Genomic DNA, 27,037 nt, shown 5'->3' with positions numbered 1-27,037 from the left:
GTTGGTTGCGGTCGGGGTCAGGGTCTGCGGGGCAGTTGGGGGGCAGAAGGGTCAGGGTCTGAGGGGCGGGGGTGGGGTGTGGTCGGGTTCAAGGTCTGCGGGGCAGTTGGGGGGCAGAGGGGTCGGGGTCTGAGGGGCGGGGGTGGGGTGCGGTCGGGGTCAGGGTCTGTGGGGCAGTTGGGGGGCAGAGGGGTCAGGGTCTGAGGGGCGGGGGTGGGGTGTGGTCGGGGTCAAGGTCTGCGGGGCAGTTGGGGGGCAGAGGGGTCAGGGTCTGAGGGGCGGGGGTGGGATGCGGTCGGGGTCAGGGTCTGCGGGGCGGTTGGGGGGCAGAGGGGTCAGGGTCTGAGAGGCGGGGGTGGGGTGCGGTCGGGGTCAGAGTCTGCGGGGCAGTTGGGGGGCAGAGGGGTCAGGGTCTGAGGGGCGGGGGTGGGATGCGGTCGGGGTCAGGGTCTGCGGGGCGGTTGGGGGGCAGAGGGGTCAGGGTCTGAGAGGCGGGGGTGGGGTGCGGTCGGGGTCAGGGTGTGCGGGGCGGTTGGGGGGCAGAGGGGTCAGGGTCTGAGAGGCGGGGATGGGGTGCGATCGGGGTCAGAGTCTGCGGGGCAGTTGGGGGGCAGAGGGGTCAGGGTCTGAGGGGCGGGGGTGGGGTGCGGTCGGGGTCAGGGTCTGCGGGGCGGTTGGGGGGCAGAGGGGTCAGGGTCTGAGAGGCGGGGGTGGGGTGCGGTCGGGGTCAGAGTCTGCGGGGCAGTTGGGGGGCAGAGGGGTCAGGGTCTGAGGGGCGGGGGTGGGGTGCGGTCGGGGTCAGGGTCTGCGGGGCGGTTGGGGGGCAGAGGGGTCAGGGTCTGAGAGGCGGGGGTGGGGTGCGGTCGGGGTCAGGGTCTGCGGGGCAGTTGGGTGGCAGAGGGGGCGGGTTTCTGGGGGGCGGGGGTGGGGTGCGGTCGGGGTCAGAGTCTGCGGGGCAGTTGGGGGGCAGAGGGGTCAGGGTCTGAGGGGCGGGGGTGGGGTGCGGTCGGGGTCAGGGTCTGCGGGGCGGTTGGGGGGCAGAGGGGTCAGGGTCTGAGAGGCGGGGGTGGGGTGCGGTCGGGGTCAGGGTCTGCGGGGCAGTTGGGTGGCAGAGGGGGCGGGTTTCTGGGGGGCGGGGGGGGGGTGCGGTCGGGGTCAGAGTCTGCGGGGCAGTAGGGCAGCAGAGCTGTCAGGGTCTAGGGGGCAGCGGTGGGGAGCCGGGAAGTTGGGGGGCAGGGGGAGCAGGGCAGAGAGGTCGGTGTGATGGGGGCAGACAGAGGGGAACGGGGCAGTTGGGGGGCAGAGAAGTTGGGGTCTGAGGGTCGGGGGTGGGGTGCGGTCGGGGTCAGGGTCTGCGGGGCAGTTGGGGGGCAGAGGGGTCGGGTTTCTGGGGGGCGGGGGTGGGGAGCGGGGCGTCGGGGTCGGGGTCAGGGTCTGCGGGGCAGGCGGAGGTGAGCGGCCGGCGAACGATGCCGAGCTCCCCGGGGGCCGACGGGCGGGGGCGGAGGCGGAGCTCGCTGGGCGGACCCGAGCCCTGGCAGGGCCGGCCGGGGAGGGGAACTTCCCGGCCGAGCGGGCGCTGCCAGGCCCGGCCCGGCCCCGCTCCGTGCGAGCCGGGAGGGCGGGGGCGCCCGGCCGGATCGGGGCTGGGATAAACCCGCAGCCGCGGCGCCCCGCACACCAGGAGCGAGGGCCGGCGGCTGAGCCCCGCCATGGGGCTGCGGCTTCTCCTCGGGCTGCTCTGGGCCCTGGGCAGCGGCTCGGGGCTCCCCGGGCCCCGGCACGAGTCTGGCCCCCACGGAGCCGGCTGGGGCGCCAGGCGCGCAGGTGAGCGGGCGGCGCGGGGGCTGGGACGAACGGGGGTGGGGGACCACGGAAACCCTTGGAGTCGGCGCGCAAGTCACTGGGGCCGGATGGGTCAGAGCGGGGGGCTGGGAGCCAGGACTCCTGGGTTCTCTCCCCTGCTCGGGGCGGGAGTGGGGTCTGGTGGATTGGGGGGCTGGGAGCCAGGACTCCTGGGTTCTCTCCCCTGCTCGAGGTGGGGAGTGGGGTCTGGTGGATTGGGGGGGCTGGGAGCCAGGACCCCTGGGTTCTCTCCCCTGCTCGAGGTGGGAAGTGGGGTCTGGTGGATTGGGGGGCCTGGGAGCCAGGACTCCTGGGTTCTCTCCCCTGCTCGGGGCGGGATTGGGGGGGCTGGGAGCCAGGACCCCTGGGTTCTCTCCCCTGCTCGAGGTGGGAAGTGGGGTCTGGTGGATTGGGGGGCCTGGGAGCCAGGACTCCTGGGTTCTCTCCCCTGCTCGGGGCGGGAGTGGGGTCTGGTGGATTGGGGGGGCTGGGAGCCAGGACTCCTGGGTTTTCTCCCGGCTCGGGGCGGGAATTGGGGTCTAGCGGGGACGGGGAGTGGGCCCCTGTCTGTGGCTGGGACTGGGGCCGAGCACCAGCCACGTGCTGCCTTCCAAGCGCCTGGCGACCCTGCAGGGAGGGGCGGCGACAGGTGAGCAAACCTGTGCTGATGCGACTCCTGCAGACCTTTGGCCCGGCCCATCCCCCCGCTGCGCAGGTGCCTGTCGGACTCGCTGAGAGTGGGGCCAGGTGCCATGGGGGTCTGGGTGTTCCTGTCTGTCAAGGGTGGATTCAAGCACCTGGGTGCATTGTGCATTTGCACCTCACACTTGGAGGGGCTCCTGTGCTCTGCTTGGAGGAGCTGGGCCCACTGTGCTTTCCCTTGCCTGCCATGCCTAGAGCAGCCCTCTGGGTGAGGTTGGTGGGAGCCCCAGAGCAGTGGGGCTTGGAGCTAATGCCCTAGTGAGAGGCAGCGCACAGCTTCCCTTTGGGACAATTGGCTCAGGCTCTCTGCAGACTCAGGCAGGTTTCCCTGCAAGTTGTACTCAAGACAGCTTCCCGCCCCCACGCAACTGACTCTGCCTGTGGTTGCAGAGAGCCTGAGACAATTGGTTGGGGGGCAGGCTGCATTGGCACAGGTTTGGCATCACTGGGGTGGGGGCGGGCTGCAGCTGAGAGCCATATGGAGCCAGGGGGCTGCAGGTCATGGAGGCTGCCAGGGGGTGGGACGGCAGGACCATGGTGTCCCTGCACCAGTGGGGGGGGGGGGTGGTCAGGGGATATGTGGGGGGAGCTGAGCCTCCTCCCCAGGGTAAACTTTGTCATCACAGGCCCTGGGGGTGGGAGTGGATGCAGAGCGGCTGGGGAGGAGATGGGTGAGTGGCGGGTTGAGCTCTTCACCAGACATCCCGCCCCCAGTCCTTGGCTGTGCCTGGCGGGCAGGAGTCTAGGCTGGCTCTGGGGCCCAGGGGATGAATTCCACCCCCCCCCCATGCTATCTGCTGCCCAGCTCCCGGCTGTGTATCAGCAGAGCCAAATGGAATGTGGAGCCTGAAGTCCTGGGGGGGAAGTTACCTAGCCCCCCTGGGGAGACCCAGCCTTACGGTGATGGTGATGGAGGGGGCATCTCCTAGCAGGGCGGGAAGGTCTGTGCTGGCATCCTACCCCGACCGGCTCCTCCAGCTCCACCCAGCGCTGCCTGCCCCCAGGGTCCTGGGAGGAAGGACGGGGGCGGCTGATTGCCCCACCCTGACCCCGCTGGGTCACCTGGCTTCAGATGCAGCTTTGGAGGGATGGGACCTGCTGCCGCCGTAGATGCAGGGACGCTCGTGAAGGGCCTTCTCTGTGCGGCCCCAGCAGCTGGAGCCCTGTGGGGCTGGGGGCTGCCCGTGCTTGCTAGGGCTTGGCCAGGCCTTTCGGAGTGGGACCCTTGGCAGTTCTTCCCTGATGCACGTGAGTCTCTTTCAGCGCCGCCTGCCCAGGCAGTCAGGGCACGTCCTGCACACACAGGCAGTGGCGGTAGTACAGCTGTGCCGTAGTGCAGACATGGCCTACGTATCCCGAAAGCGCTGCCGTCTCTCCACGGGGCAGGGGCACGGGCTCGTGAATGGCGGGCACAGGGCGTGGGCCCTGCTCTGAGCACTCAGCGAGAGAGGGGCATGCGCCCCACCTACGGTGTGCGGGTAGGGAGCCAGAGACACTCACCAGGCCACACAGGGCGTCAGGCTCAGAGCTGGGAATGGGACCCAGGAGTCCTGGCTCCCAGCCTATCCCCAATTCTTCCTGGGGCACCGAGTCAGAGGTGGAATAGGGCACGGGTCTGGCTCCCAGGGCACGCTTTGTGCACCTGCCTGGCCGGGAGCCCCGGGGGGGTCTGGGACCCATGTGCCAGTCTGGGGGAGGTGGGCCGTGCTCTAGGAGTGCATGGATCCGTGCTGCGTGGGGCGAGGCCTGGGGGAACGGGGCACCCAGGGTGATGGCTCTGTTCTTGTCCCCGTGCAGGTGGCTCCAGGTGGCAGCGTGAGGACCTGGGACATTATTGGCATGTGACGCCCCGGATCCTGCAGGGCAACCAGACACTCAGCATGGCTGAGACAGACCTGGTAAGGACTCTGCCCTCCATCTGGCTGCATTCCCTGGCACCCCTGCTCCCCCCCCCCCCCGGCTCGTCCGTCAGTGGGAGCCTCTCCCTGGGATGGGCAGGACTCATTCCAGCTGGCAGGAAGGGGGCAGTGCCCACACAGCCTGGCCCCTGCACTGGATTTGTTGCGATCACCCCTGCTTTGGGAGTGCACTCGGGGACCCCTAGCACTTCCCTCCCAGCCCCATGGGTGCTACTCTGGCATCACTCCCCACCCCCGTTGGATTCCCCAGTTCCTTTTCCAGGCACAGGAAACCCAGCCCCTGTCCCAGCTCTGGCCTCAGCATCTGCCCTGTTCCTGAGGTCCTGGCAGGGAGCGACGATCTGCAGCCTCTGGGGGGATGGGAGCATGGGGAGACCCCCAGCCCCTGCAAGGATGAGGGAGAAGGGACCTGCTGCATTGCAGCTCCCCCCAACCCTGTGTGGGGGTCCCCGGCCCCAGCAGGCCCCGCTGCCTTGAGTGGCTTCCTTAGGGGCATCTGGGGGCTCCCCACACTGGGAGCTGGGGATGCCTGGAGAAGGTCCCTTCAGACCCATGCTGGGGGAGGGGCAGGGAAGGAGACGCTGCCCTGTGGACTCCCCTGTCCCCCCCGCAGCCAGGCCGGCTGTGTGAGCTCATTCCTGCCCGCCCCCCCACCGGAAGGGCCTGGCCCAGCCACAGCCAGGGATCCTCTGTGGCATTTCCTCTTTGCTCCATGCTGGCAGGAAGCGCAGGGTGTGGAGGGGGTGGGGGGCGGGACACCTCCTGCGACACCCCACACCCAGGACAATGAGCTAATGAGGGAGGGGCGCTTCCTGGCGAGCTCCGGGAGGGGACCCCCATCCTGACCTCTGCCTGACCTCCGGCACGCTAAGGCCTAACCGAGACCACATGAATGGTGGGAGCTGCCCCGTCCACTGCTCCCTCCGTCACAGCTTGGGCCCCATCGGCGATGCTGGCTGGGGAGGGGACGAGCACCCCAAACCATGGTAGGGGAGCTGAGCCCTGCCCAAAGCAGAGGCCAAGCGACCCCAATGCTGGGCTGGGCTGCGATGAGTGGGGTTGGGCGGGTGGGTGAGCTGGGACATTGTCTGCCAGGGGGCATTGGTGGGTGCACCCCCCACGCCTCCTTCTTCCAAACACAGGGGGGCTCAGCCGTGGGGAAGGGGCAGAGCGGCTGGCTTTACCCCTGTCCTAGTGATTCTATCCCACCCCCTTGGCTGCCAGTAAGGGGTGGGGCACGGAACCTGAATTGGGGTGCCCCCTGGTGGGGACCAGCCCTATGTTCCATCCTGGGTGGGTGTTGGGGGTGACTCCCAGGCTGGGGATCGCTGGCTGCTGGGCCTGTAACCCGCTCCTTGGTCTCCCCCAGGAGGGCTTCCCAGCCCGGCTTCAGGTGGCCCTGGACCTGGAGGGGACGCAGCTTGTGCTGGAGTTAGAGCAAAACCGGTGAGTTTAGGGGGGTGTCACGCAGTGTGGGGGAGTCAGGCCCCTGCACCCCCTCTTCCTGCGATTCACCGGGACTCTCAGCCAGCCAGTAACCCAGAAGGTTTATTAGCCGACAGGAACACAGTCCCAAGCAGGGCTTGTAGGTACAACTAGAACCCCTCAATCAAGTCCTTCTGGGGGGTTCAGGGAGCTTAGACCCCAGTTTGGGGTTCCCTGCATTGCCTCTCAGCCCAAGACTGAAAACAAAACCTCCTCCAGCCGCTCTCCTCCCTCCCCCCAGCTCCTCTTCTCCTTTGTCCAGTCTCCCCAGGCAGAAGGTGTCACTTCTCCCAACCCTCTCCTGGCTCAGGGAGCTTCCTTCAAGGGAAGTTCCCCCTCCCCAATGTAACTCCCCTGCGACATTCCCAGGTCAAATCTGCCCCACTCCCTGCTCCGTCACAGGAGGACTGGGTGTGTTCCCTGTACCCCTCTTCCTCCCCTCCCCACCAGCTGGCTGTGACCGTGTGTTTGGGGGGGAGGCAGCATCTGAGCTGCACAGGGCTTATTCTGCTGGGCCCTGAGGGGGGGAGGGAGCTGGGGGACTGCAGTGGGTGCCCGGGGCACCAGAGCATTGTTCTAGGGGAGCCAGGGGTGAGGGAGAGAGCTGCACAGGATGGCTGGGGGGCCCTGTGAGGAGGGACCTGGGAGGCCCTGGGGGACAGGGAGCTGCAGGGGGTGGCCAGTGGCCCTATGGGGAGGGAGCTGGGGGTCTGCATGGGGTGGCCGAGACACTTGTGCATTTTTCTGGGGGTGGAGGAGGGAACTGCAGGGGATGGGTAGGGAGCCCTGTGAAGAGGGAGCTGGAGGGCTGCAGGGGGGTACTGGAGGGCAGGAAGCTGGAGAGCTGCAGGGGGTGGCTGGGGGCCCTGTGGGGAGGGAGCTGTGGGGCTGTATGGGGTAGCTGAGACACCTGTGCATTGTTCGGGAGGGGGAGGGAGCTGCAGGGGGTAGCTAGGGAGCCCTGTGAGGAGGGAGCTGTGGGTCTGGGAGGCACTGGGGGTGGCTGGGGTGCCCATGTATTGTTCTACGGAGGCCTGGGGGTGTTGCTCTGGGGAGCCTGGAGTGTGTGCAGGGGCAATAGCCTGGCAGCAGATGGGCTCCAGCTGGGTCATGCTCCCGCTGGCCCCTCCGTGGGCCCGGTGGATGGGGAACACCTTCTGCCTCTGTTCTTGGGGAGCAAGGCAGTGCCCCTCTGGCCTATGGGGATGCTGTGCACCCTGGGGGCCGTGCTCCCATTGGCTGGTGCAGCCCCCGGCATCCCAGAGATGGGGTGGGGTGGGGAAGCCTGTCCCTGGGCTCGCTCTCACTGTCTGCCTATCTCCGGCAGGGAGGTGGCTCCGGGTACCCGGGCACTGCTCTATTACCTGCCCAACGGCACGCGGGTGACGCAGACCGCCGGCTCGCAGGTAGGTTTGTGGCTGGCCATGCAGGTGTCAGGGATCCACAAGATCAGTCTCTGGCAGACCCCTGCAGCGTGGCAGACCCCAGGGGTCCCACTCCTCCCCAGGGCAGGCCATGCGGCTTCACCACCTTAGACCGAACTGCTGGGGCACCTGCCCTCCTGCATCCCCCAGCAGGTGCACCAGCGCCGGGCAGAGACTTCTCCCCTGCAGGGACGGGTGCCCCTTGCCCAGTGCTGGTAGGGACACCCACACAGCGCACTCAGCACGCCCGGTTTATTACTCGCGGGTGCTGAGAGCTGAAGATGAAAGCAGCGTCAGAGCCCTGTCACCGCTCAGCAAACCCCCGGCCCATGGGGCAGGTCCCAGTGAAACCCCCCAGCTCTGTCCCTCCCCTTCCCCCATCCTTTGTTCTCCAGCCTGGGGATTGCGTGCAGAGGAGGCGATATCCCTCTTTCCCCTGCCTCCTTGCCAGGTGTCATTGTCCCTTAATTGGCTTTGTTCTCTGAGATTCTCCACGGATTTAGGGGGGCCTGGGCCACCCCCTCTCAGTGACTCCTCCGCCTGGGTGACATTCACAACTGTCTCCAGCTGCCGTGGAAGCAAACGCCTCTCCCAGCCATGCAAAATGGAGGGAAAACCGAGGCACATGGGGGTGGTGGTGGTGGTGAACGGACATAAAAATAGTACAGAAAATTCCCACCCCCCAGCAGGTAGAGTCTGACGGCAGTGCCCTGGCTGTGCACGACTCGGGGGTGTGTGGGGGGAGGTGGGGGGTGCGGTGCTGCGAGCTTCCCCAGGGCAGTGCCCTGTCATTGGCACTGTTGTATTTGTACTGGTCCATTACTTGGACCAGTGTCTCCTCCTCTCATTGCTGGCCAGGGCTGCTCTGCAGGGGGAGAGGTCCCAGCTGGGTCCCCCGAGAGCCCTTTGAGCTGCAGCTAAACTCAGCTTCTCTCTGCTGCAGGGAAACTGCTGCTACCGGGGCCACGTCCGGGAGTATCCAGGCTCCTGGGCCAGCGTCTGCACCTGCTCCGGACTCAGGTGGGGGAGAGCTCTGCAGCTGCAGGCTGGGGGCTGAAATCGGGGGTGATGGGGGGGAGGGACAGTGGGTGCGGGGGTGCCCTGGCCAATGGAAGGATGTGGGGGGGGTGATCTCTGTGGGTTTTAAAGAGGAGCCATTGTGAGTGCCTCTCGGTCCCGACCTGCAGCCCCAGTGACCATAGCCCTGCCCCCCCCACCCCCGCCAAGCAGGGGCTGCAGTTTTGCTGAGCCCCTGACCCCTGCCTCTCTTGTGACCTGCCCTTAACCCCATCCCTGCCCCCCAGCTAACACCCGTCTCCCCCTCCTCTCCTAGTGGCGTCCTCGTGGCCTCAGAGAACAGGAGCTATGGCCTGGAGCCGGACCCCCAAGGGCCCCGCGGGAGGCACCTGGCCTACAGGCCCCGGGACATGCGGCTGGGACAGAGGGAGTGTGGGCTGGGCCCCCCCAACCACACACAGCCACTGCTGGACCCGGAACCACACAGGGTAGGTGGGGGAGGGGAATTGGGGGGTGTCTGGGGCCACAGCGCCCCCCCCCCAGTCTCATTTGTCTCTGGGATGGGGGGAAGCCGTTGCCTGGGTCCCCAGGTCACAACCCCCTCTGCTCCCCCCCACCCGGTTCTGGCTCTTGTGTCCATGCGTTCGCTGAGTGCCCTCCTCCCCACTCACTGGCTCACCCTTCTCCCCAGGGGAAGCGGGAGGCAGCCCCAGAGCAGCCGTTTGTGGAGCTGGTGATGGTGGTGGACCATGCAGAGGTGAGTGACTCCTGGCCATGCTGGGTGGGGAGGGGAGGAATCTGCCTCACTTTCCTGAACCCCATGGAGGCTCCTCCCCCTTGACGCCTCCTCTCCCCCCTTGCAGTTCAAGAATTACCCCAACATGAAACAGATCCAGACCCGGATGCTGGAGATCGCCAACCAGGTGGACACGGTAGGACCCTAATGACCCCTGGGATGCCCTTACCCCCAGCTCTGCCAGTGCCCCTCACTTCTTCCCCGCAGCCCCGGTTATCCCAGCCTGCGCCTCCCCCTTCCCCACAGCTCTGCGTCCCCTCACTCCTGTCCCGCAGTCCCAGTTATCCCAGGTCTGTGTCGTTGTCACAGAGTTTGGGGGAGTCAAGGTCAGGACTCTCAGCCAGCCAGTAAAACAGAAGGTTTATATAGATGACAGAAACACAGTCCAAGACAGGCCTTGCGGGTACGGACAACAGGACCCCTCAGTCAGGTCCATCTTGGGGGGGCCCCAGGGAGGCCAGAGCCCAGTCTGGGCTCCCCTCCATTTCCCAGCCAGCTCCAAACTGAAACTCCCTCCAGTCCTCTTACCCAGCTTCCCCCCGCAGGGCCCCTCCCCTGCTCCTCCCCCAGCCTTTGTCCATTTCCCCAGCAGAGGTGTCACTTGGCTCCTCCGCCAGCCTGGTTCTCAGGTTAGCTGCTCAGGTCTCCTCCCTTCCCCAATGCAGCCAGTCCCAGCAAAATTCCCCTGCAACCTTCCCAGGCCAACACTTCCCTCTCCCTGCTGCGTCACAGGCACCCACCCAGCATTCAAAGAAAACATGAAGAACATTCCCAGTTCATCAGGGTCGTTCACCCCCTCCCCCAGCTCCAGGCCCCCCTCACTCCCGTCCCGCAGCCCCTGCTGTGCCAGCCCTGACTCCCAGTGTGGACTGCCCTGGTGCGGGCAGTGGTGCCATCAGTGACTCTGGTCTGGCGCCCGCTGCCTGGCCAGCATCTCTAACCCCAGCTTCCCCCCAGTTCTATCGGCCCCTGGGTGTCCGCGTGGCGCTGCTGGCGGTGGAAGTGTGGAACCAAGGAGACCCCATTGCCGTGGGGCCCAGCGCCCGGGCCACGCTGGAGCGCTTCCTGCAATGGAGGGAGAAGGAGCTGCTGCCCCGGCTCCCGCATGACAACGCCCAGCTGCTCACGTGAGTGCGGGGGCCGGGGGGGGCCAGGCTGGAGCCTGTCTGACGCCAGGCGCACGCGGCCAGGATCTGGGCTCTGACCCCCCTAACACTCGCTTGCTCTTACAGGGGGGCCCCGCTGGAGGGGGTGGCGGTGGGGATGGCGTCCCAGGCCTCCATGTGTTCGGCTGCGCGATCGGGCGGGGTCAGCGTGGTGAGTACCGCCCCGCCCCTGCTCCTGCCCCCTCCTCTGCCCCTGCCCACTCTGATCCAGTCTCTTTGCACAGGATCACTCGGTCAGCGTCCTGGTCGTGGCCTCCACCGTGGCCCACCAGCTGGGCCACAACCTGGGCATGAAGCACGACGGTGCCGGGCGCCAGTGTGACTGCGTTGGCCCCTACCAAGAGCGGAGCTGCATCATGGCGCCGCCCACAGGGTGAGTCTGGGGGTCCTGGCGTGTGTGGGGGGGAAAGGGGGTCCCCGGGCCCTGCCCCCCTGCACTCACGGGCTCCCCTCCACAGGCTGATGCCCGGTCTGAGCTTCAGCAGCTGCAGCCAGCAGGACGTGGAGCAGAGCCTGCGCTGGGGCCAGGGCTGGTGCCTCTTCAACGTGCCCGAGCCCAAGAGCTTCGTCGTGCGCCCGCATTGTGGGAACTGGCTGGTGGAGCAGAACGAGACGTGCGACTGCGGCCTCCGGGCGGTAAGAGGGGGAGGCACGTGTGTGAGGGGATGTCTGCTCATCGCCCCCATGGCCCCGCTGTCACGGACTCACAGCACGTCTGTCTCTGCTGTGGGCCCCCTCAGGGAGTCTCCTCGCTCTGGGGCCCTGGGCCTCCTCACCCCCAAAGGGGACAATGCCCCCTGTTCTCTAGCCCGGAGCGACTCTCAGCCAGCATAAAACAGGAAGGTTTATTGAGCATCTGAACCCAGCACAGGAAACTCTCAGGGCCTCAGCACAGCACATTCAAGTCTCTCCTGCATTCAGGGGGACTCTGCCTGCTCCCCCTCTCCAGCCCAGAGCCCCTCTGCTCCTTGCTGGGCCTCCGATATCCCCGGCCCCAAACCCCCTCTGTCCATTGTCGTCTATTCAGGTAAACAGGGTCACCTGGACCCCCTCTCCTGTCCTCTGGCCCCTCTGGCTGGAACCAGCTGGTCACGTCACCGGGGTCCTCTCCTTGCAGCCCATTGTCCCCCACTGGCCAGAACCGGCTGTGACTCCTGAGCTGGGCCTCCTGGTCACCAGTCGCTGGGGTCTCCATCCTCCAGGCCATTGGCTGGGGTCCCAAGTTCCCTCTCGGGTCCTGTGTACCAACGAACTCCCTCTCCCCTCGCCTCGTTAAACCAGTAACACCTCTGCATGCAACCCACTGGAAAAACCAAGGAAAAAAACAGAAAATCCCCCACTTCGTCACATCTGCCCACCCCGCCCCTCTGCTTCACAGGAGTGCACTGACCCCTGCTGCAACGCCAGCAGCTGCCAGCTGGCCCCTGGAGCTGAGTGTGCCACGGGGGATACCTGCTGCCAGGACTGCAAGGTGAGTGGAAGGGCCCTGCCAGTGCCCCTCACTCCCGACCCGCAGCCCCCTGCCAGCCCAGTCCTGGGCTCCACCTCGTCGCTTTCTGGGGGTGCACGACCAGATGACAGCACAATTAATATTAAGGGTGTGGGAAGGAACGGGTTATACCTGGGCTACGGTCACTAGAGTCCAGTGGCAGGGCTGATGGAACGCGGCCCCGGCTGCTGACAGAACTAGCTGAAGCAATCACAGACCCACTGGTGTTTCTCGTCGAGAGCCCCCGGAGGGCGGAGAAGGGCAAACGTAGGGCCCAGGGTGTTACCGACCCATCAGCCTGACCTCACTGGCTGGAAAGAGCCTGGAGCAAACGGTTAAACTACTCAGAGCCCCTGGAGCAGGCACTAAGGAACAGCCGGCACGAACTCGGCACGGACATGCCCAGCCAGTCTCTGCCAGGGGCAGCAGGGAGCATGGGAGGTGTTGGGGTTAGCCAGGCTTTGGGGATCGACCCACATGACAGCTGGTTTTACTGCAAGGGGGGGTCACGGCTCTGTGGGGTCGGCACTGTGCCCCCAGCTTGGGCCCTTTGATGTGCCAGACCCTCAGGGGTCCCCCTCGTCCCTCAGGGCAGGCCCTGCAGCCTCCTGCTTCACCCCGGGAGCACTGCCCCGTGAGCCCCCCAGAGCCAGAGGTCAGGCCAGAGACCCCCCGCACCCCGCCCATTCTGACTCTTTCTGATCCCCAGCTGCGAGGGGCCGGCTCCGTGTGCCGGGAGCCCCGTGGTGAGTGCGACCTCCCTGAGTTCTGCAACGGGCTGTCCCCACGCTGCCCTCCCAACACATACCTGCAGGATGGGCAACCCTGCGCCGGGGGCCAGGCCCGCTGCTACGGGGGGGCCTGCACCACCTACCAGGGCCAGTGCCAGGAGCTGTGGGGCCCAGGTAAGTGGCAGGGGTCTGATGGGAGGGTGGGACGCAGTGGAGCTGATTGCGGGGGTGCAGAGCTGGGGGGACTCTGGGGAGACGGAGCAGGGGTGCTGAGGCCCCTGCGATGCTCACAGCTCTGTCCCGTGCAGGTTCAGGGCCCGTCTCCGACGTCTGCATGGCCTCCCTGAATGCCAGAGGGGATGAGCATGGGCACTGCGGGCAGCGCCCCAATGGCACGTACATCCCCTGTGCCCAGCGGTGAGTGACCCCTGTACATCACCCATCTGTCCCCTCCCCCCTACCCTATCTGTCCATCCTCCTGACCCCTGTCTGTCCGTGTAGGGACGCTGGCTGCGGGAGGCTGCAGTGCCAGAGGGGCAGTGCCCAGGGCACACTGGAGGATGGAGTGGCACCTGGCTGCCGTGCTATCCCCCTGCCCCTGGGTGAGGATGTGAGCAACCTGGCCATGGTGCTGCCGGGCACGGCCTGTGGCCCTGGGAAGGTGAGCTGGGGGGACACCCCGGGGCACAGGGGAGGAACAGGTGCAGCAGCCAAGTGGGAAGGGGGTCGCTGGCCCCCCCATGCTGGGCCAGGGCCCCCCCCTTCTCTCGCGTGACTCCCTCTTTCTCCGGGCAGGTGTGCAGCAGTGCCCGGTGCCGAGATGTCTCCGAGCTGGGGGTGCAGGAGTGTGGGAGTAAATGCCACGGACACGGGGTGAGTGGGGCAGCAGGTCTGGGGGGAGGGGAGGCTGTGCCGTCCCTTTGCTGAGAGCCCGTCAGTGAGGAGGCTCCGTGTCCCCCCCACTAGGTCTGCAACAACAACGGGCACTGCCACTGTGAGGCGGGCTGGGCCGCCCCCGCCTGCAACAGCCCGGGGGCCGGGGGCAGCGTGGACAGCGGCCCCGGGGGCCTGGAGCAAGGTGAGGGGGGGGCAAGGCACAGGGGCTGGGGCTGATCATGCTGTTTCTGACACTGACGAGGCTGGGACCCAGGCATCCGGCTGGGCAGGGCTGGGTTTCAGACCCGTCTCCCCCTGGGGTGGGGCTGGTGGCACCCGAGGGCCAAGCTGGGCACACGTGGCGGATGCAGGGCCCCCCCCAGCTGCACGGGGCGTGAGAAGAATGGGGCTGTGTGTGCTGGGGGAAGGGTGGGGGGAGGGCCTTTTCTGCCAGGGACACTAACAGACTGTTCTCCTGCCAGGGGGCAGCTCGCTGCCCACCACCCTGTTGATCCCAGCCGCGCTGCTCCTGGCCCTCGCTCTGGGGCTTTGCTACGCCAAGCGCGCCGGCCTGCACCAGCGCCTCTGTCAGCTCGGCAAGGGCACCAGCTGCCAGTACAGGTAACGCTCCCCGCACCCCCGTCCCGGGCCTGCCTCCCCCCTACGTCCCCAGCACAGTAACCGCCTGGCTCCCATGGGTACGTTCTGGGCCTGGGATGCGACCCTGACTCTCTTCTCCCTGCAGCGCCAAGCCAGGCACCCAGGTGCAATTGCTCAGCACAGGAGTCTCGGCCGACCCGAACGGGTAACGTCACTGCAGGGGGGCGGGGGGCTGGACACTGGCTCACTTCACTTTGGTGGGGTCTGGCTTCCCCGTGGACCCCAGTGGATAGATGGGGGAGCGTCACGGGTTCCTCTCACTATATTCCCGTTCCCCCCCTGAGTGGGGGGCTCTGAGTTACTTGCCTGGAGGGTTCTACTCCCCATGCCCCCCTCTGAGAAGCAGGAAGTCCTGTCCCCTGTCTCTCTCTGCTGGTGACTGGTCGCTGAGTGCTGTCCAGTCTCTCACCCCCAGCTCTGCGGGGCCTGGCAGTTTGGGGGGGGCTGGCCAGGGGCTGGGGATCAGCCTCCCCAGGAAGTTAGGGGGGGTGGCTGGTTGCCATGGACCTGCCATGCTGCGGGCAGCTGGCCCTGGTGAGATGCCACCCTGCTGTCCTGTGGGGGGGTTCTGCCTACCCCCTGGCTGAGGAATTGGGGACACCAGGACTGGGTGCTCCTGGGGGCAGTGCTGGCTTGGGGGGCCGCCTGGGGCTGTCCTGGTTGGGGTAGGTGCCAGTGCCCTCCCTGCACAGTCTTGCAACCTGGTACCCTGGGGGTGGGGATGTGTGTGAAATCGGGGGGACGCTGCCCTGCAGGCGCCTGAAACGTGTTTCCTCCCCCAGGATCGCTCAGCTGGAGCCGCGAGGCTACAACGAGCCCCACCCTGGGCACCCGCGGCCCCTGCAGTGGCCCCAGAGCACCGAGCTGCAGATGATGCCCATCAGTAAGGTGAGTCCAGCACCGCCCACCTCATGCTGGGGGCCACTCCCGTCCTGCCTGGGGCCCCACAGCTGGGGCAGGGAGCCAGCAGTGCGGGCAACTGGGGAGAGGCCAGGGTCCTGCTCCCATGGGCGATGTGTTCTGGGGATGGGGTCTGAGCTGCTGCAGTTGCCAAGATGGCCCTGGTGGCGGACGGCAGGTGCTCAAGTAGGGGGCACAATCCCCAGTCAGTGCTGGCCCCAGCGGCACGGGGGGGTGCGGCGCTCCAGGGCGGGGCTCCGTAGGGGGCTCTTCCCCCTGGCAGTGCAGGCCCCAGGAGCACGGGGGGTGCGGCGCTCCAGGGCGGGGGCTCCGTAGGGGGCTCAGTCCCCAGTCAGTGCTGGTCCCAGGATCACGGGGGGTGCGGCGCTCCAGGGCGGGGCTCCGTAGGGGGCTCAGTCCCCAGTCAGTGCTGGTCCCAGGGGCACGGGGGGTGCGGCGCTCCAGGGCGGGGGCTCCGTAGGGGGCTCTCTCCCGGCAGTACTGGCCCAGGGGCACGGTGGGTGCGGTGCTCCAAGACAGGGGCTCCGTAGGGGGCTCTCCCCCTGGCAGTGCAGGCCCCAGCGGCACGGGGGGGTGCGGCGCTCCAGGGCGGGGGCTCCGTAGCGGGCTCAGTCCCCAGTCAGTGCTGGTCCCAGGATCACGGGGGGTGCGGTGCTCCAGGGCGGGGGCTCCGTAGGGGGCTCAGTCCCCAGTCAGTGCTGGTCCCAGGATCACGGGGGGTGCGGTGCTCCAGGGCGGGGCTCCGTAGGGGGCTCTTCCACCTGGCAGTGCAGGCCCCAGGAGCACGGGGGGTGCGGCGCTCCAGGGCGGGGGCTCCGTAGGGGGCTCAGTCCCCAGTCAGTGCTGGTCCCAGGATCATGGGGGGTGCGGCGCTCCAGGGCGGGGGCTCCGTAGCGGGCTCAGTCCCCAGTCAGTGCTGGTCCCAGGATCACGGGGGGTGCGGTGCTCCAGGGCGGGGGCTCCGTAGGGGGCTCAGTCCCCAGTCAGTGCTGGTCCCAGGATCACGGGGGGTGCGGTGCTCCAGGGCGGGGGCTCCGTAGGGGGCTCAGTCCCCAGTCAGTGCTGGTCCCAGGATCATGGGGGGTGCGGCGCTCCAGGGCGGGGGCTCCGTAGGGGGCACAATCCCCAGTCAGTGCTGGCCCCAGCGGCACGGGGGGGTGCGGCGCTCCAGGGCGGGGCTCCGTAGGGGGCTCTTCCACCTGGCAGTGCAGGCCCCAGGAGCACGGGGGGTGCGGCGCTCCAGGGCGGGGGCTCCATAGGGGGCTCAGTCCCCAGTCAGTGCTGGTCCCAGGGGCATGGGGGGGGGCGGTGCTCCAGGGCGGGGGTTCCGTAGGGGGCTCTCTCCCGGCAGTACTGGCCCAGGGGCACGGGGGGTGTGGTGCTCCAAGACAGGGGCTCCGTAGGGGGCTCTCCCCCTGGCAGTGCAGGCCCCAGGAGCACGGGGGGTGCGGCGCTCCAGGGCGGGGCTCCGTAGGGGGCTCTCCCCCTGGCAGTGCAGGCCCCAGGAGCACGGGGGGTGCGGCGCTCCAGGGCGGGGCTCCGTAGGGGGCTCTCCCCCTGGCAGTGCAGGCCCCAGGGGCACGGGGGGTGCGGCGCTCCAGGGCGGGGGCTCCGTAGGGGGCTCAGTCCCCAGTCAGTGCTGGTCCCAGGATCACGGGGGGTGCGGTGCTCCAGGGCGGGGGTTCCGTAGGGGGCGCTCTCCCGGCAGTACTGGCCCAGGGGCACGGGGGGTGCGGTGCTCCAGGGCGGGGGCTCCGTAGGGGGCTCAGTCCCCAGTCAGTGCTGGTCCCAGGGGCACAGTGGGTGCGGTGCTCCAGGGCGGGGGCTCCATAAAGGGCTCTCTCCCGGCAGTATTGGCCCAGGGGCACGGGGAACTAGGGGGCACTTATGAGAGTTGGGCTTCCAACACGTCAGGGGAGAACGGGAGGTTTAACCCCCTCCCCCCCAGAATGAGCAGTTGAGTTAAACTGAGTGGTGGCGTCCTACGTTCACTCCCCACCAAATGTATCGGGGAGAGCTCTGCAGCCAGCGAGTCGCCCCTGCGCGTGCAGAGCTCTGCAGCCAGCGAGTCGCCCCTGCGCGTGCTGGGCCTGAGAGCTGCGGCTGGGAAGGGGTGTGTATGCGCACGTGGGTGTGGGGTGTGTGTGTGGGTGGATGTAGAACTGTGATTGGAACAGCGGTGCCACTTCAACTTCACCTCGCGCCAGTGCGGCGGGGCAAGTCACAACCCTGTGCCGCAGGGAGCGTTATGTAGGGCAGCAGGGGGCGCTCTCCCCGGCCGGCAGGGCTGGCCCCAGGGCTGTGATGGGGGGGTGGGGCCGTGCCGTTATGGGGGGCAGCAGGGGGCGCTCTCCCCGGCCGGCAGGGCTGGCCCCAGGGCTGTGATGGGGGGGTGGGGCCGTGCCGCAGGGAGCGTTATGGGGGGCAGCAGGGGGCGCTCTCCCCAGCAGGCAGGGCTGGCCCCAGGGCTGTGATGGGGGGTGGGGCCGTGCCGCCAGGAACGTTATGGGGGGCAGCAGGGGGCGCTCTCCCCGGCCGGCAGGGCTGACCCCATGGCTGTGATGGGGGGGTGGGGCCGTGCCGCAGGGAACGTTATGGGGGGCAGCAGGGGGCGCTCTCCCCAGCAGGCAGGGCTGGCCCCAGGGCTGTGATGGGGGAGTGGGGCCGTGCCGCAGGGAGCGTTATGGGGGGCAGCAGGGGGCGCTCTCCCCGGCAGGCTGGGCTGGCCCCAGGGCTGTGATGGGGGGGTGGGGCCGTGCCGCAGAGAGCGTTATGGGGGCCAGCAGGGGGCGCTCTCCCCGGCAGGCAGAGCTGGCCCCAGGGCTGTGATGGGGGGGTAGGGCGGTGCCGCAGGGAGCGTTATGGGGGGCAGCAAGGGGCGCTCTCCCCAGCAGGCAGGACTGGCCCTAGGGCTGTGATGGGGGAGTGGGGCTGTGCCGCAGGGAGCGTTATGGGGGGCAGCAGGGGGCGCTCTCCCCGGCCGGAAGGGCTGGCCCCAGGGCTGTGATGGGGGGTGGGGCCGTGCCGCAGGGAGCGTTATGGGGGGCAGCAGGGGGCGCTCTCCCCAGCAGGCAGGGCTGGCCCCAGGGCTGTGATGGGGGGGTGGGGCCGTGCCGCAGGGAGCGTTATGGGGGGCAGCAGGGGGCGCTCTCCCCAGCAGGCAGGGCTGGCCCCAGGGCTGTGATGGGGGGGTGGGGCCGTGCCGCAGGGAGCGTTATGGGGGGCAGCAAGGGGTGCTCTCCCCAGCAGGCAGGGCTGGCCCTAGGGCTGTGATGGGGGGGTGGGGCCGTGCCGCCAGGAACGTTATGGGGGGCAGCAGGGGGCGCTCTCCCCGGCAGGCAGGACTGGCCATAGGGCTGTGATGGGGAGGTGGGGCCGTGCCGTTATGGGGGGCAGCAGGGGGCGCTCTCCCCGGCAGGCAGGGCTGGCCCCAGGGCTGTGATGGGGGGGTGGGGCCGTGCCGCAGGGAGCATTTTGGGGGCCAGCAGGGGGCGCTCTCCCCGGCAGGCAGGGCTGGCCCTAAGGCTGTGATGGGGGGGTGGGGCCGTGCCGCAGGGAGCATTATGGGGGGCAGCAGGGGGGCGCTCTCCCCGGCAGGCTGGACTGGCCCTAGGGCTGTGATGGGGGGGTGGGGCCGTGCCGTTATGGGGGGCAGCAGGGGGCGCTCTCCCCAGCAGGCAGGGCTGGCCCTAAGGCTGTGATGGGGGGGTGGGGCCGTGCCGCAGGGAGCGTTATGGGGGGCAGCAGGGGGCGCTCTCCCCGGCAGGCTGGACTGGCCCTAGGGCTGTGATGGGGGGGTGGGGCCGTGCCGTTATGGGGGATAGCAGGGGGCGCACTCCCCAGCAGGCAGGGCTGGCCCCAGGGCTGTGATGGGGGGGTGGGGCCGTGCCGCAGGGAGCATTATGGGGGGCAGCAGGTTGCGCTCTCCCCAGCAGGCAGGACTGGCCATAGGGCTGTGATGGGGAGTTGGGGCCGTGCCGTTATGGGGGGCAGCAGGGGGCGCTCTCCCCAGCAGGCAGGGCTGGCCCCAGGGCTGTGATGGGGGGATGGGGCCGTGCCGCAGGGAGCGTTATGTGGGGCAGCAGGGGGCGCTCTCCCCAGCAGGCAGGGCTGGCCCCAGGGCTGTGATGGGGGGGTGGGGCCGTGCCGCAGGGAGCGTTATGGGGGGCAGCAGGGGGCGCTCTCCCCGGCAGGCAGGGCTGGCCCTAGGGCTGTGATGGGGGGGTGGGGCCGTGCCGTTATGGGGGATAGCAGGGGGCGCTCTCCCCAGCAGGCAGGGCTGGCCCCAGGGCTGTGATGGGGGGGGTGGGGCCGTGCCGCAGGGAGCATTATGGGGGGCAGCAGGTTGCGCTCTCCCCGGCAGGCAGGACTGGCCATAGGGCTGTGATGGGGGGGTGGGGCCGTGCTGCAGGGAGCGTTATGGGGGGCAGCAGGGGTCGCTCTCCCCGGCAGGCAGGACTGGCCCTAGGGCTGTGATGGGGAGGTGGGGCCGTGCCGCAGGGAGCGTTATGGGGGGCAGCAGGGGGCGCTCTCCCCAGCAGGCAGGGCTGGCCCCAGGGCTGTGATGGGGAGGTGGGGCCGTGCCGCAGGGAGCGTTATGGGGGGCAGCAGGGGTCGCTCTCCCCGGCAGGCAGGACTGGCCCTAGGGCTGTGATGGGGAGGTGGGGCCGTGCCGTTATGGGGGATAGCAGGGGGCGCTTTCCCCTGGCAGGCAGGGCTGGCCCCAGGGCTGTGATGGAGAGTGGGTCGTGCCGTTATGGGGGCAGCAAGGGGTGCTGGTCCCTGCCCTGGCATAGGGCTGCTGTGCTGCTGGAGGTGCTGTCTGTGGGTCGGGGTACAGCCAAGGACATCACTCGCTGACCATCCCTGACCTGGCCCCAAGGCTTAGGGAGCCGATCCCGGCACTATGCCCCCTCCTTCCCCTGGCAGCGTTGGGGTGGTGCTGGATGCTGCTGGGTGAGGGGTTCTGGGGGTGCCGGGGTCTGATTGCTCCTGTGGGGCCCTGGGCCAGCCCCAGTGTGAGGGGAGAGGATTGGCCCCCAGGGAGCGGGGTGCATTCCTCCAAAAGGAAGGGATGTCCTGCCCGGGCAGCAGCCTGGCGCAGGGCTGTGCCTCAATCCAGGGCCCCCTGGTGCTGGCATGGGGGCTCCTCTCCATGGGCTGCGACCTCTTGAGATCCTGGGGGGTCCTTGCGAGTGGAGCCTGCGCGGGGCCAGGGGGAGGCAATCTGCTCTGCCCTGAGGGGACGTGGGTGGGTGGGTGTCTCTGTCCTGCCAGTTGACTCTCCGCATGCTGCATGGCGACTGACTGACCGACTGACCCCTGCCTGCATGGTCCCCTGGCCCGTCTCTTAACCTCCCCAACCCTGGTCTCGCTGACACTCCCCCCCGCCACCGCTTTCTGCTCCTCTTCTTTCCGCAGCCCATTTCCCACGGCTGGGCCCGGCCCGACCCGCCCTCCAAGCCGCTCCCGCCCGACCCGGTCCCTAAGGAATCCCAGGTAATGTCCTTGGGCCCTGCCGGGCGCGGATGGGGGCCCAGGGCGGCAGCTGCTCTAACTCCCCAGCCAAGGCCCCTGCATGCCTGGCACTGCATGGACTCACTGGGGACACCGACCTCTGTCCCCACAGGGCTGGGCTCCAGGGCTTGCCTGGGCCTCCCCTCCCGTGCGGTGATGGGGTCAGAGCAGCAGTGAGGGCAGGGGCTGTGTGAAACTGGCCCCACAGGGTCTGGGGGGTTGCCCTGTCCCACCACTCCACGTCTCTTCCCCAGCCCCGATGTGGGGGCAAGACATAGCCCCGAGGGCCGTGCACCCCTGTGCCGGGCTGTTGGATCCTGGGTGCTGCCATGGGGCAGAGCAAGCACCCAACATCTGGCCTTTGCCCCAAACTCTCCCCAAGCCTGACATGCACACCCCAGCCCGGGGCCCAGCATGCCCTGCCCCAGGCTCTCACGCCTGGCCACAGGAGGTGCACTGGGCCAGCAGCTCCCCACGGGCCCCCTGGCATTGCTGCACCCTGGCTGGGAGATTTTAGCCCCAGCCCATTGGTGTTCGGCTCCCTGCGGGGCAGCCCTGGCCCCACTCTGTCCCTGGAGCCCTTGGCCCGGAGCTGGGCTCCCATCTCCCCCCGGCTGAGGCAGGCAGGACCTGCCTCTTCCCCAGGGGTCTGTGCGGACCCCACAGCAGCTGCCAGCGTGGGGCGCTGTGTCGCTGTTTCACTGTCCCTGCTCTCTCTGCCAGGCCTTTCTGCGGGACAGGCCGCCCCCCCCCACGCGCCCGCTGCCTGCAGACCCTGTGCTGAAAGGCACTCAGGTAACCGCGCCGGCGGGTGCCAGGCCGCGTGATGGTGACGGTGGCATGGATCTGTGCGTGTGGAGGGATGTCTGGCTGTGGGGCTCAGCAGGTGCCAGGCCGCCTGTGTGGGGTGGTGGGGGATCTACCTTGTCTCCCCCCAAGGGATGTGCAGGGCACGGCTGGTGGGGGTGGGGGGGGAGTGGGTGCTGCGTGAGCTCCCTCCTCCTGCGTGAGGCCCCAGGCCATGAGCCCTCCTCAGTAACTCACCCTGACGTCTCTCCGCAGCCTCCATGCCCTGCCAAGCTGCCCCTGCCCAGGAGGCTGCTGCCCTCTGATCCCGCCGGGCCCCTCGGCTCCGGGCCTGAGCTGTCCTTGGTGCGCTCTGAGAACCCCCACATCATGGTGCTCCCCTCCAGGTGAGGGCTGGCTGCAGACACGGCTCAGGAGCGTCTCGCTCGCTGGCACCGGGCAAGGTGGGGGTGAGCTGGGACTCTGGGGGTTGGGCTGAGCGGGGACTCTCGGGGGGTGACTAAGGCAGGCCCCTGCCCCCATTACTTACCTGTTTCACATTTTCTCTCTCCTCCAGGCCAGCTCCCCCGCCCCCCACTGGGCATCTCCAGTACACCTAGCGTGAGACAGATACTGCTGCCTGCGTGTGGGCTGCCCAGGCTCAGGAACCTCCCCTCCCTCACTGCCTGTTGGACGCGGGGTTCCTGGTCCCCCTGTTGCTGGCATGGCCCCCCATGCCCCCTCCGTTGCTGACTCTGGCATCTCTCTTTCTGGGCTCCACCCCCTCCCCCACAGAGGCGCCCTGCCCGCCAGCTCAGGGATGCTGCAGAGCCGGATCGGAACTTGCTGAAGGCTTGGCCTGTTACCCAGGAACAGCATCCACAGCAGAGTGTATTTGCTCAAAGCCCCGCTCCTGCCCACGAGCTGCCAGGGTGCCATCCCCTCGGCTGGACCTGCCAATCCCCTGCCCTGGGAACTGGGCCCCGAGAGGCCTTGGGTGCTGAGGGCTCCGAACACTGGGTGTGGCTGGGCGCACCCCAGGGGAGCGGCTGCGTCTGGGCAGGGAGCACGAGTGAGAGTGGGTGCGTGCCGGAGCTTGTCCTGGGAGATTTGCTGGGACGCTGCCTGGCTGGGGTGGGAGGGACTCCCTGGTGGGGGGCTCCCCCTTCGTCTAGGGCGCTGGCTGCTTCTGAATCCGCTTTAGATCATCTGCAAAGTGTCTAATAAAGGGGAGCTGCCTGAGTTAACTCCTTCCACTCTAGTGTGAATTCTCTGTGCCCCATGTGACGAACTGGGACTGTTCTTAATGTTTCCTCTGAGTACTGTAAGGGTGCCTCAATTTCCCCTATGCAGTTCTTAAGTCTCTGGATGGTGGAATAAGGGGGTGTAATTGTTGCAGAGCAAAGGGCCAGTGTGCATAAATGGCCAACACTCTGTCTCCTGGCAACCAATGGCCAGGGCCCTTCCCCCCTGCAAGGGGATGCTAAAGGTGTTGGAGAACAAAGGGATCAGGTGACTTCCTGGCCTGGGAAAGGAACAAAGCAGAGGAGGGAGGGACGGGAGAGGGAGTCAGTTTGGAGCTGGCTGGGGATGAGGAGTGAAGTGTAGACGTGAGGATCTGGCTCACTGCCCCCTAGAATGGACCCGGCCGCTGGGCCAGCTCGCGGTACCTACAAGCTCTGTGTTAGACCCTGTTCCTGTTATCGAATAAACCTCTGTGTTACTGGCTGGCTGAGAGTCACGTCTGACTGCAAAGTGGGGGTGCAGGACCCGGTGGCTTCCCCAGGACCCCGCTGGGGTGGACTCGCTGTGGGAAGCGCACGAAGGGGCAGAGGATGCTGAATGCTCTAAGGAGAGACCCAGGAGGTGAAGCTGTGTGAGATTCTTGCTCTGAACAAGTCTGCTCCAAGGGAGAGGAGGCTCCCCAGAGTCCTGACTGGCTTTGTGGGGAGCAGTTCCAGAGCATCGCCTGGGGACTCTACGACACCAGGGTCTGGCTGGGTGGGACTCACTGGGCAGGGCCTGGGGTGGAGCAGGCTGGAGCCCAGGGGCTCTAGCTGGGAGGGCTGAATCCTCATATCATTTCCTGAAGGGCAGGTAGGACCCCCAGGGCGAGGGAGGTCTGGCCCACTGATGGGCTCCTTCAAGAGACTGTTCCAAACTGGGGTGTAGCTCAGATCCTGGGGAGCCGTGACACCCTGGGAGTGGAATGTAGTGCTCGCCACACTGGGCAGTGCCCAGGGCAGAGCCCGAGCTGCCCATCCTGGGGCCGGCTCTCCCTTGCAGGGCATGTGATGTCCTCCAGGGGGCTCAGATCCCTTCCCCATGTGGCCTAATGGAGGTTTCAGGGGGGTTCCCCTCAGCCTTGGGGTGCTGCAGGGCAGCAGCTTTGAAGGGCCAGGCCAGGACCCTGCATCCTCAGGACCCCAGTCCAGGGCCTCATGCGCCCATCCCCACCCTGGAGAAGTGCCCTGCCACCAGGGCCCAGCAGGGAGCAAAGCCCAGGTATAATCCGCGGCCAGGGCCAGAACCCAGGAGTCCTGGCTCCCAACCTCCCCTGTGCATGCTTTGCTGGGTGTCTCCAGGAGGGGGGTTGGGTTGCCAGGGAGAGAGGAGGTTCTGTGCCCCCCAAGCCTGGCACGGGAGGGGAGCCAGACATGCTTTGTCCTGACTGGGGTGTGTGTGTGGCCCAGGCACCAGTGGCTCAGAGGTGGGTGGCTTGGGGGGCTGCCAACCCCACTCCACCTTTGCCAGTGACACAACCTCTTTGTGCCTCCCCCTGCCGAAACCCACTGGCTTTCCCCCTCCCCTCCCAGGTCTCCTGGCTCCTGCTCGCTCCCCTCTTCCCAGAGCTGGGGCGAGTCTGGCCCCTGACTGCGTGCCAGGCTGGGTGCCCTGGAGTGGGGCCGCATGCAGGGTTACTGCATGGCCCCCCTCCCCCGCATGGGGAGTTGGGCGCAACGGAAAGGGCCAGGCCCAGCACAAATCCTATTGCCTCCTCCCGTGGGGGGAGTGCTCGGAGCTGGTGCCATTGACCTGACGGGGCTGGGCCCGGATCTTGCTGGAGCCGAGACCCTGAAATTCCCCCGGTGGTCACCCCGATGCTCCACTAGGTGGCGCGAGGGCTCAAGCGCCGGCCGGACACAGAGCCAGGCAGCCTGGGAGTGGCGAGTTCGGGGATCCCCGGGGGTGGGGAGCGTCTCTATTCCCAAGGGGGCACCCCTCCCCCTGGGCAGGCATGGGGGGCCCCCTCTGCTTCTGCGTACCTTCCCCTTGGGGGCAGACTCTCCATCCCCCCTCAAGCTCGCCCATCCTTGTTCCCCAAGCGGTGCCCGGGGGGTGCCTCCCATAGGTAAGAGCCATGGATGCCCCTGGGGGCACTTCTGGGGTGTGTTGGCATCACTCCTGCCCCCCCTCACAATGCTCTGCAGCCAGGAGCAGCCCTGGAGTGTGGCCCCAAGATCTCACCCCCAGCTCAGCCTGATGGGGGTGCTGCTGGTCCGTGCTGCCAGGTGTCGCTCGATGGGCAGGGCCATGCCAAGGGGGGGCAGTGGTAGTATGACCTGTGGCTCTGTGCCAGGCTCTGTGTCCTAGCTTATTCCTGCGCCAGCCCAGGTAACGAGCCCAAAGGCTGCTGCCCCTTGCACTGCCTGTGCCAGAACCATTCAGCACCGGCGCTGCCCCCCCCCCAAACACGGAACAAAGTTTCTCTTGTGCTGCCTGGCTGCATGGATCCACTTACCTTTTATTGCCAGGGGGGCTGTGACATTGCCCTGGCTACGGGACTAGACCCAGCCAGGGGAGGCTCTGCTGGGAATGCAGTGTAACCAGGCTGGGGCGGGCACTGCTTAGATTGGGGGATGCTCGCAGCAGCTCTGACCCTTGCATCAGGACTCCAGCGGACTCTGGGGAGTCGGAGGGAGGTATGATGCCTGTCAGCACGGGGCAGGAGGAGGCCTTGGGTCTGGGATGCAGCCCCCAGGAGAGCGGGGTGCACTGGGGTGCCAGGGACTGTGCCCCTGGGGCAGGGACCACATCCTGACCCTGCCAGGCGGGGCTGAGGCTGCATTGCTGGAGATGTTTCAAGCTCGCCTGTCAGAATGCTGGGGGGGCAGGGGGGCTTCAGGGACTGCATGGCCAGGAGCTGGGCAGACTGGGCCCGGCGGGGGTGTCCCAGAGCTGCTAGGTGAGTGCAGCTGGACAGCATGAGGCTCAGTAGGGAGATGGGGGCGGGGGGGAAGAGCTCAGGGAGGACATGTCCATCTGGGGCCTCCCTGGCTGTGCTGCCGAGGGGGGTGGCTACCGGGCCGTACGATGGGGACTGTGGCACCGGGCTGGCTTTAGCAGACTGAGGCTCCTTGCCAAGCCCGGCTGGGGCTCTGGAAAACTGTCAGGAAAAGTGCCGGAGCTGCCTCCAAAGGGACTCTGCCAAACGCAGCGGTTAGGACTGGCTATGCCCTGAGCCCTGGGCTGGCTACGCCCTTCTGTCCCCCCCAGCAGCCCAACCAGGAGCCATGCCCCAACTGATCATAGGGGAGGGCCCCCCTTTGGTGAGATCTAGAAATGATTCGCTTCCCAGAGACAAGGAGAAGGTTTGCCGAGTCCAGGGGCCACTGGACGTCAGGCTGCCAGCGTGCTTGCTCCAGCATGGGGAGGGGAAAGAGGTCTAGTGAGGTCCTTGATGCAGGCCCAGGTGGGGCTGGGGTCGGCGCAGGCAGGACCGGCGCTTCCATTTAGGCGGCCTAGGCAATCGCCTAGGGCGCCAGGATTATTGGTGGGCAGCATTTTGCCGGAGGGGGCGGCGGGCGGCTTTGGTGGAGCTCTCGCAGGCACAACTGCAGCAGCTCCACGGGACCAGGGCATGGGGCGGTGAAATTGCCGTGCGCCTTGGGCTCTAAAACTTCTAGCGCCGGTCCTGGGCTCAGGGCACTGCTGGGCACTGCTGGAAGCCAGGGGCCCACAATCTAAGGATGCTGATAAGCTGGCGAGTGGGGCGAGCAGAGCCCCCAGCCTGATAAAGGGTTAGAACAGGGGTCTGATCCCGCCAGGCTCCAGGGGTCACCTTACGAGAGTAAAGGCCCTGGGGGGACAAACGGGATCACGAGAGCTCAGCAACTGAGCCTGATCTGACGGCTGGAGACGGAAGCCAGCCAAATTCAGACTACACATAAGCTGCCAGATTTTAAGAGTGACCGTAAGCACTAGGCCAGGCAGCACACCTGGGGCTGGGGGTGTTTCCATCCCTGGCCACCTTTACAAAGCACAGGCAGGTTGTTCCCAGGGATCTGCTCTGGTTCAAGTGATAGCCCTGGCTGGCATGGCTAGGTGACCCCAGGGGTCCATGCATCCAGTGCAGCGTTTCTCAGACGGGGGGGCCTGACCCCAAAAGGCCTCACAAGCCTATGGTGGGGGGGTTTGCGAGAGTGACGGCTGCTGGCCGGGCACCCAGCTCTGAAGGCAGCGCCAGCGCCAGCGCCAGCAGCAGCCCAGGCAGGAGAAGGGGGAGGGGTTGTCAAGCCTGAAATATTTTCAAAGGGGGTCACAGAGTTTGAGCCCAGCCCTGCAGGCCCTAGGGCTGCTCCAGCCAGGGGGCGGAAAGGGCCGTTTCCCCCCGCCCGCCCGGGGAAATGGGGGGGGCGGCTGGGAAACAAAACTTGGGCCCAAATATTTGGGGTTTTCCCGCTTCCATGGAAACCCCTTTGC

The 27,037-nt window shown here is 67.5% G+C and overlaps 1 protein-coding gene across 5 annotated transcripts; it reads left to right on the top strand.

Moving 5' to 3' along the window:
* The first annotated feature begins 1,697 nt into the window (after positions 1–1,697).
* Positions 1,698–22,590, top strand: ADAM15 (ADAM metallopeptidase domain 15). Of its 5 annotated transcripts, none has more exons than XR_003997678.1 (25): positions 1,698–1,827; positions 4,345–4,445; positions 5,836–5,912; positions 7,279–7,357; positions 8,319–8,395; positions 8,709–8,880; positions 9,084–9,149; positions 9,256–9,324; positions 10,146–10,315; positions 10,421–10,505; positions 10,579–10,727; positions 10,813–10,990; positions 11,733–11,825; positions 12,553–12,748; positions 12,883–12,991; positions 13,076–13,235; positions 13,370–13,447; positions 13,541–13,652; positions 13,933–14,071; positions 14,196–14,255; positions 14,893–14,998; positions 20,453–20,530; positions 21,272–21,343; positions 21,611–21,798; positions 21,912–22,590. XR_003997678.1 is itself a non-coding variant. In XM_030542298.1 (25 exons), exons 1-25 carry the CDS (start codon positions 1,713–1,715, stop codon positions 21,952–21,954), a joined length of 2,715 nt encoding a protein of 904 aa, XP_030398158.1. In that variant the 5' UTR covers positions 1,698–1,712; the 3' UTR covers positions 21,955–22,590. The 5 variants fall into 5 exon arrangements, 4 of the variants coding, with proteins under 4 accessions (XP_030398158.1, XP_030398160.1, XP_030398159.1 ...); XM_030542298.1 differs by having other exon boundaries at positions 21,611–21,741; XM_030542300.1 differs by lacking the exon at positions 20,453–20,530 and having other exon boundaries at positions 21,611–21,741.
* Positions 22,591–27,037: the final 4,447 nt, after the last annotated feature.

This window comes from Gopherus evgoodei, chromosome 24 (assembly GCF_007399415.2).
Source record: "Gopherus evgoodei ecotype Sinaloan lineage chromosome 24, rGopEvg1_v1.p, whole genome shotgun sequence".
Lineage (NCBI taxonomy): Eukaryota > Metazoa > Chordata > Testudines > Testudinidae > Gopherus > Gopherus evgoodei.
Note: the sequence above shows the minus strand (reverse complement) of the source record. Positions and strands in the feature narration are given on the sequence as shown.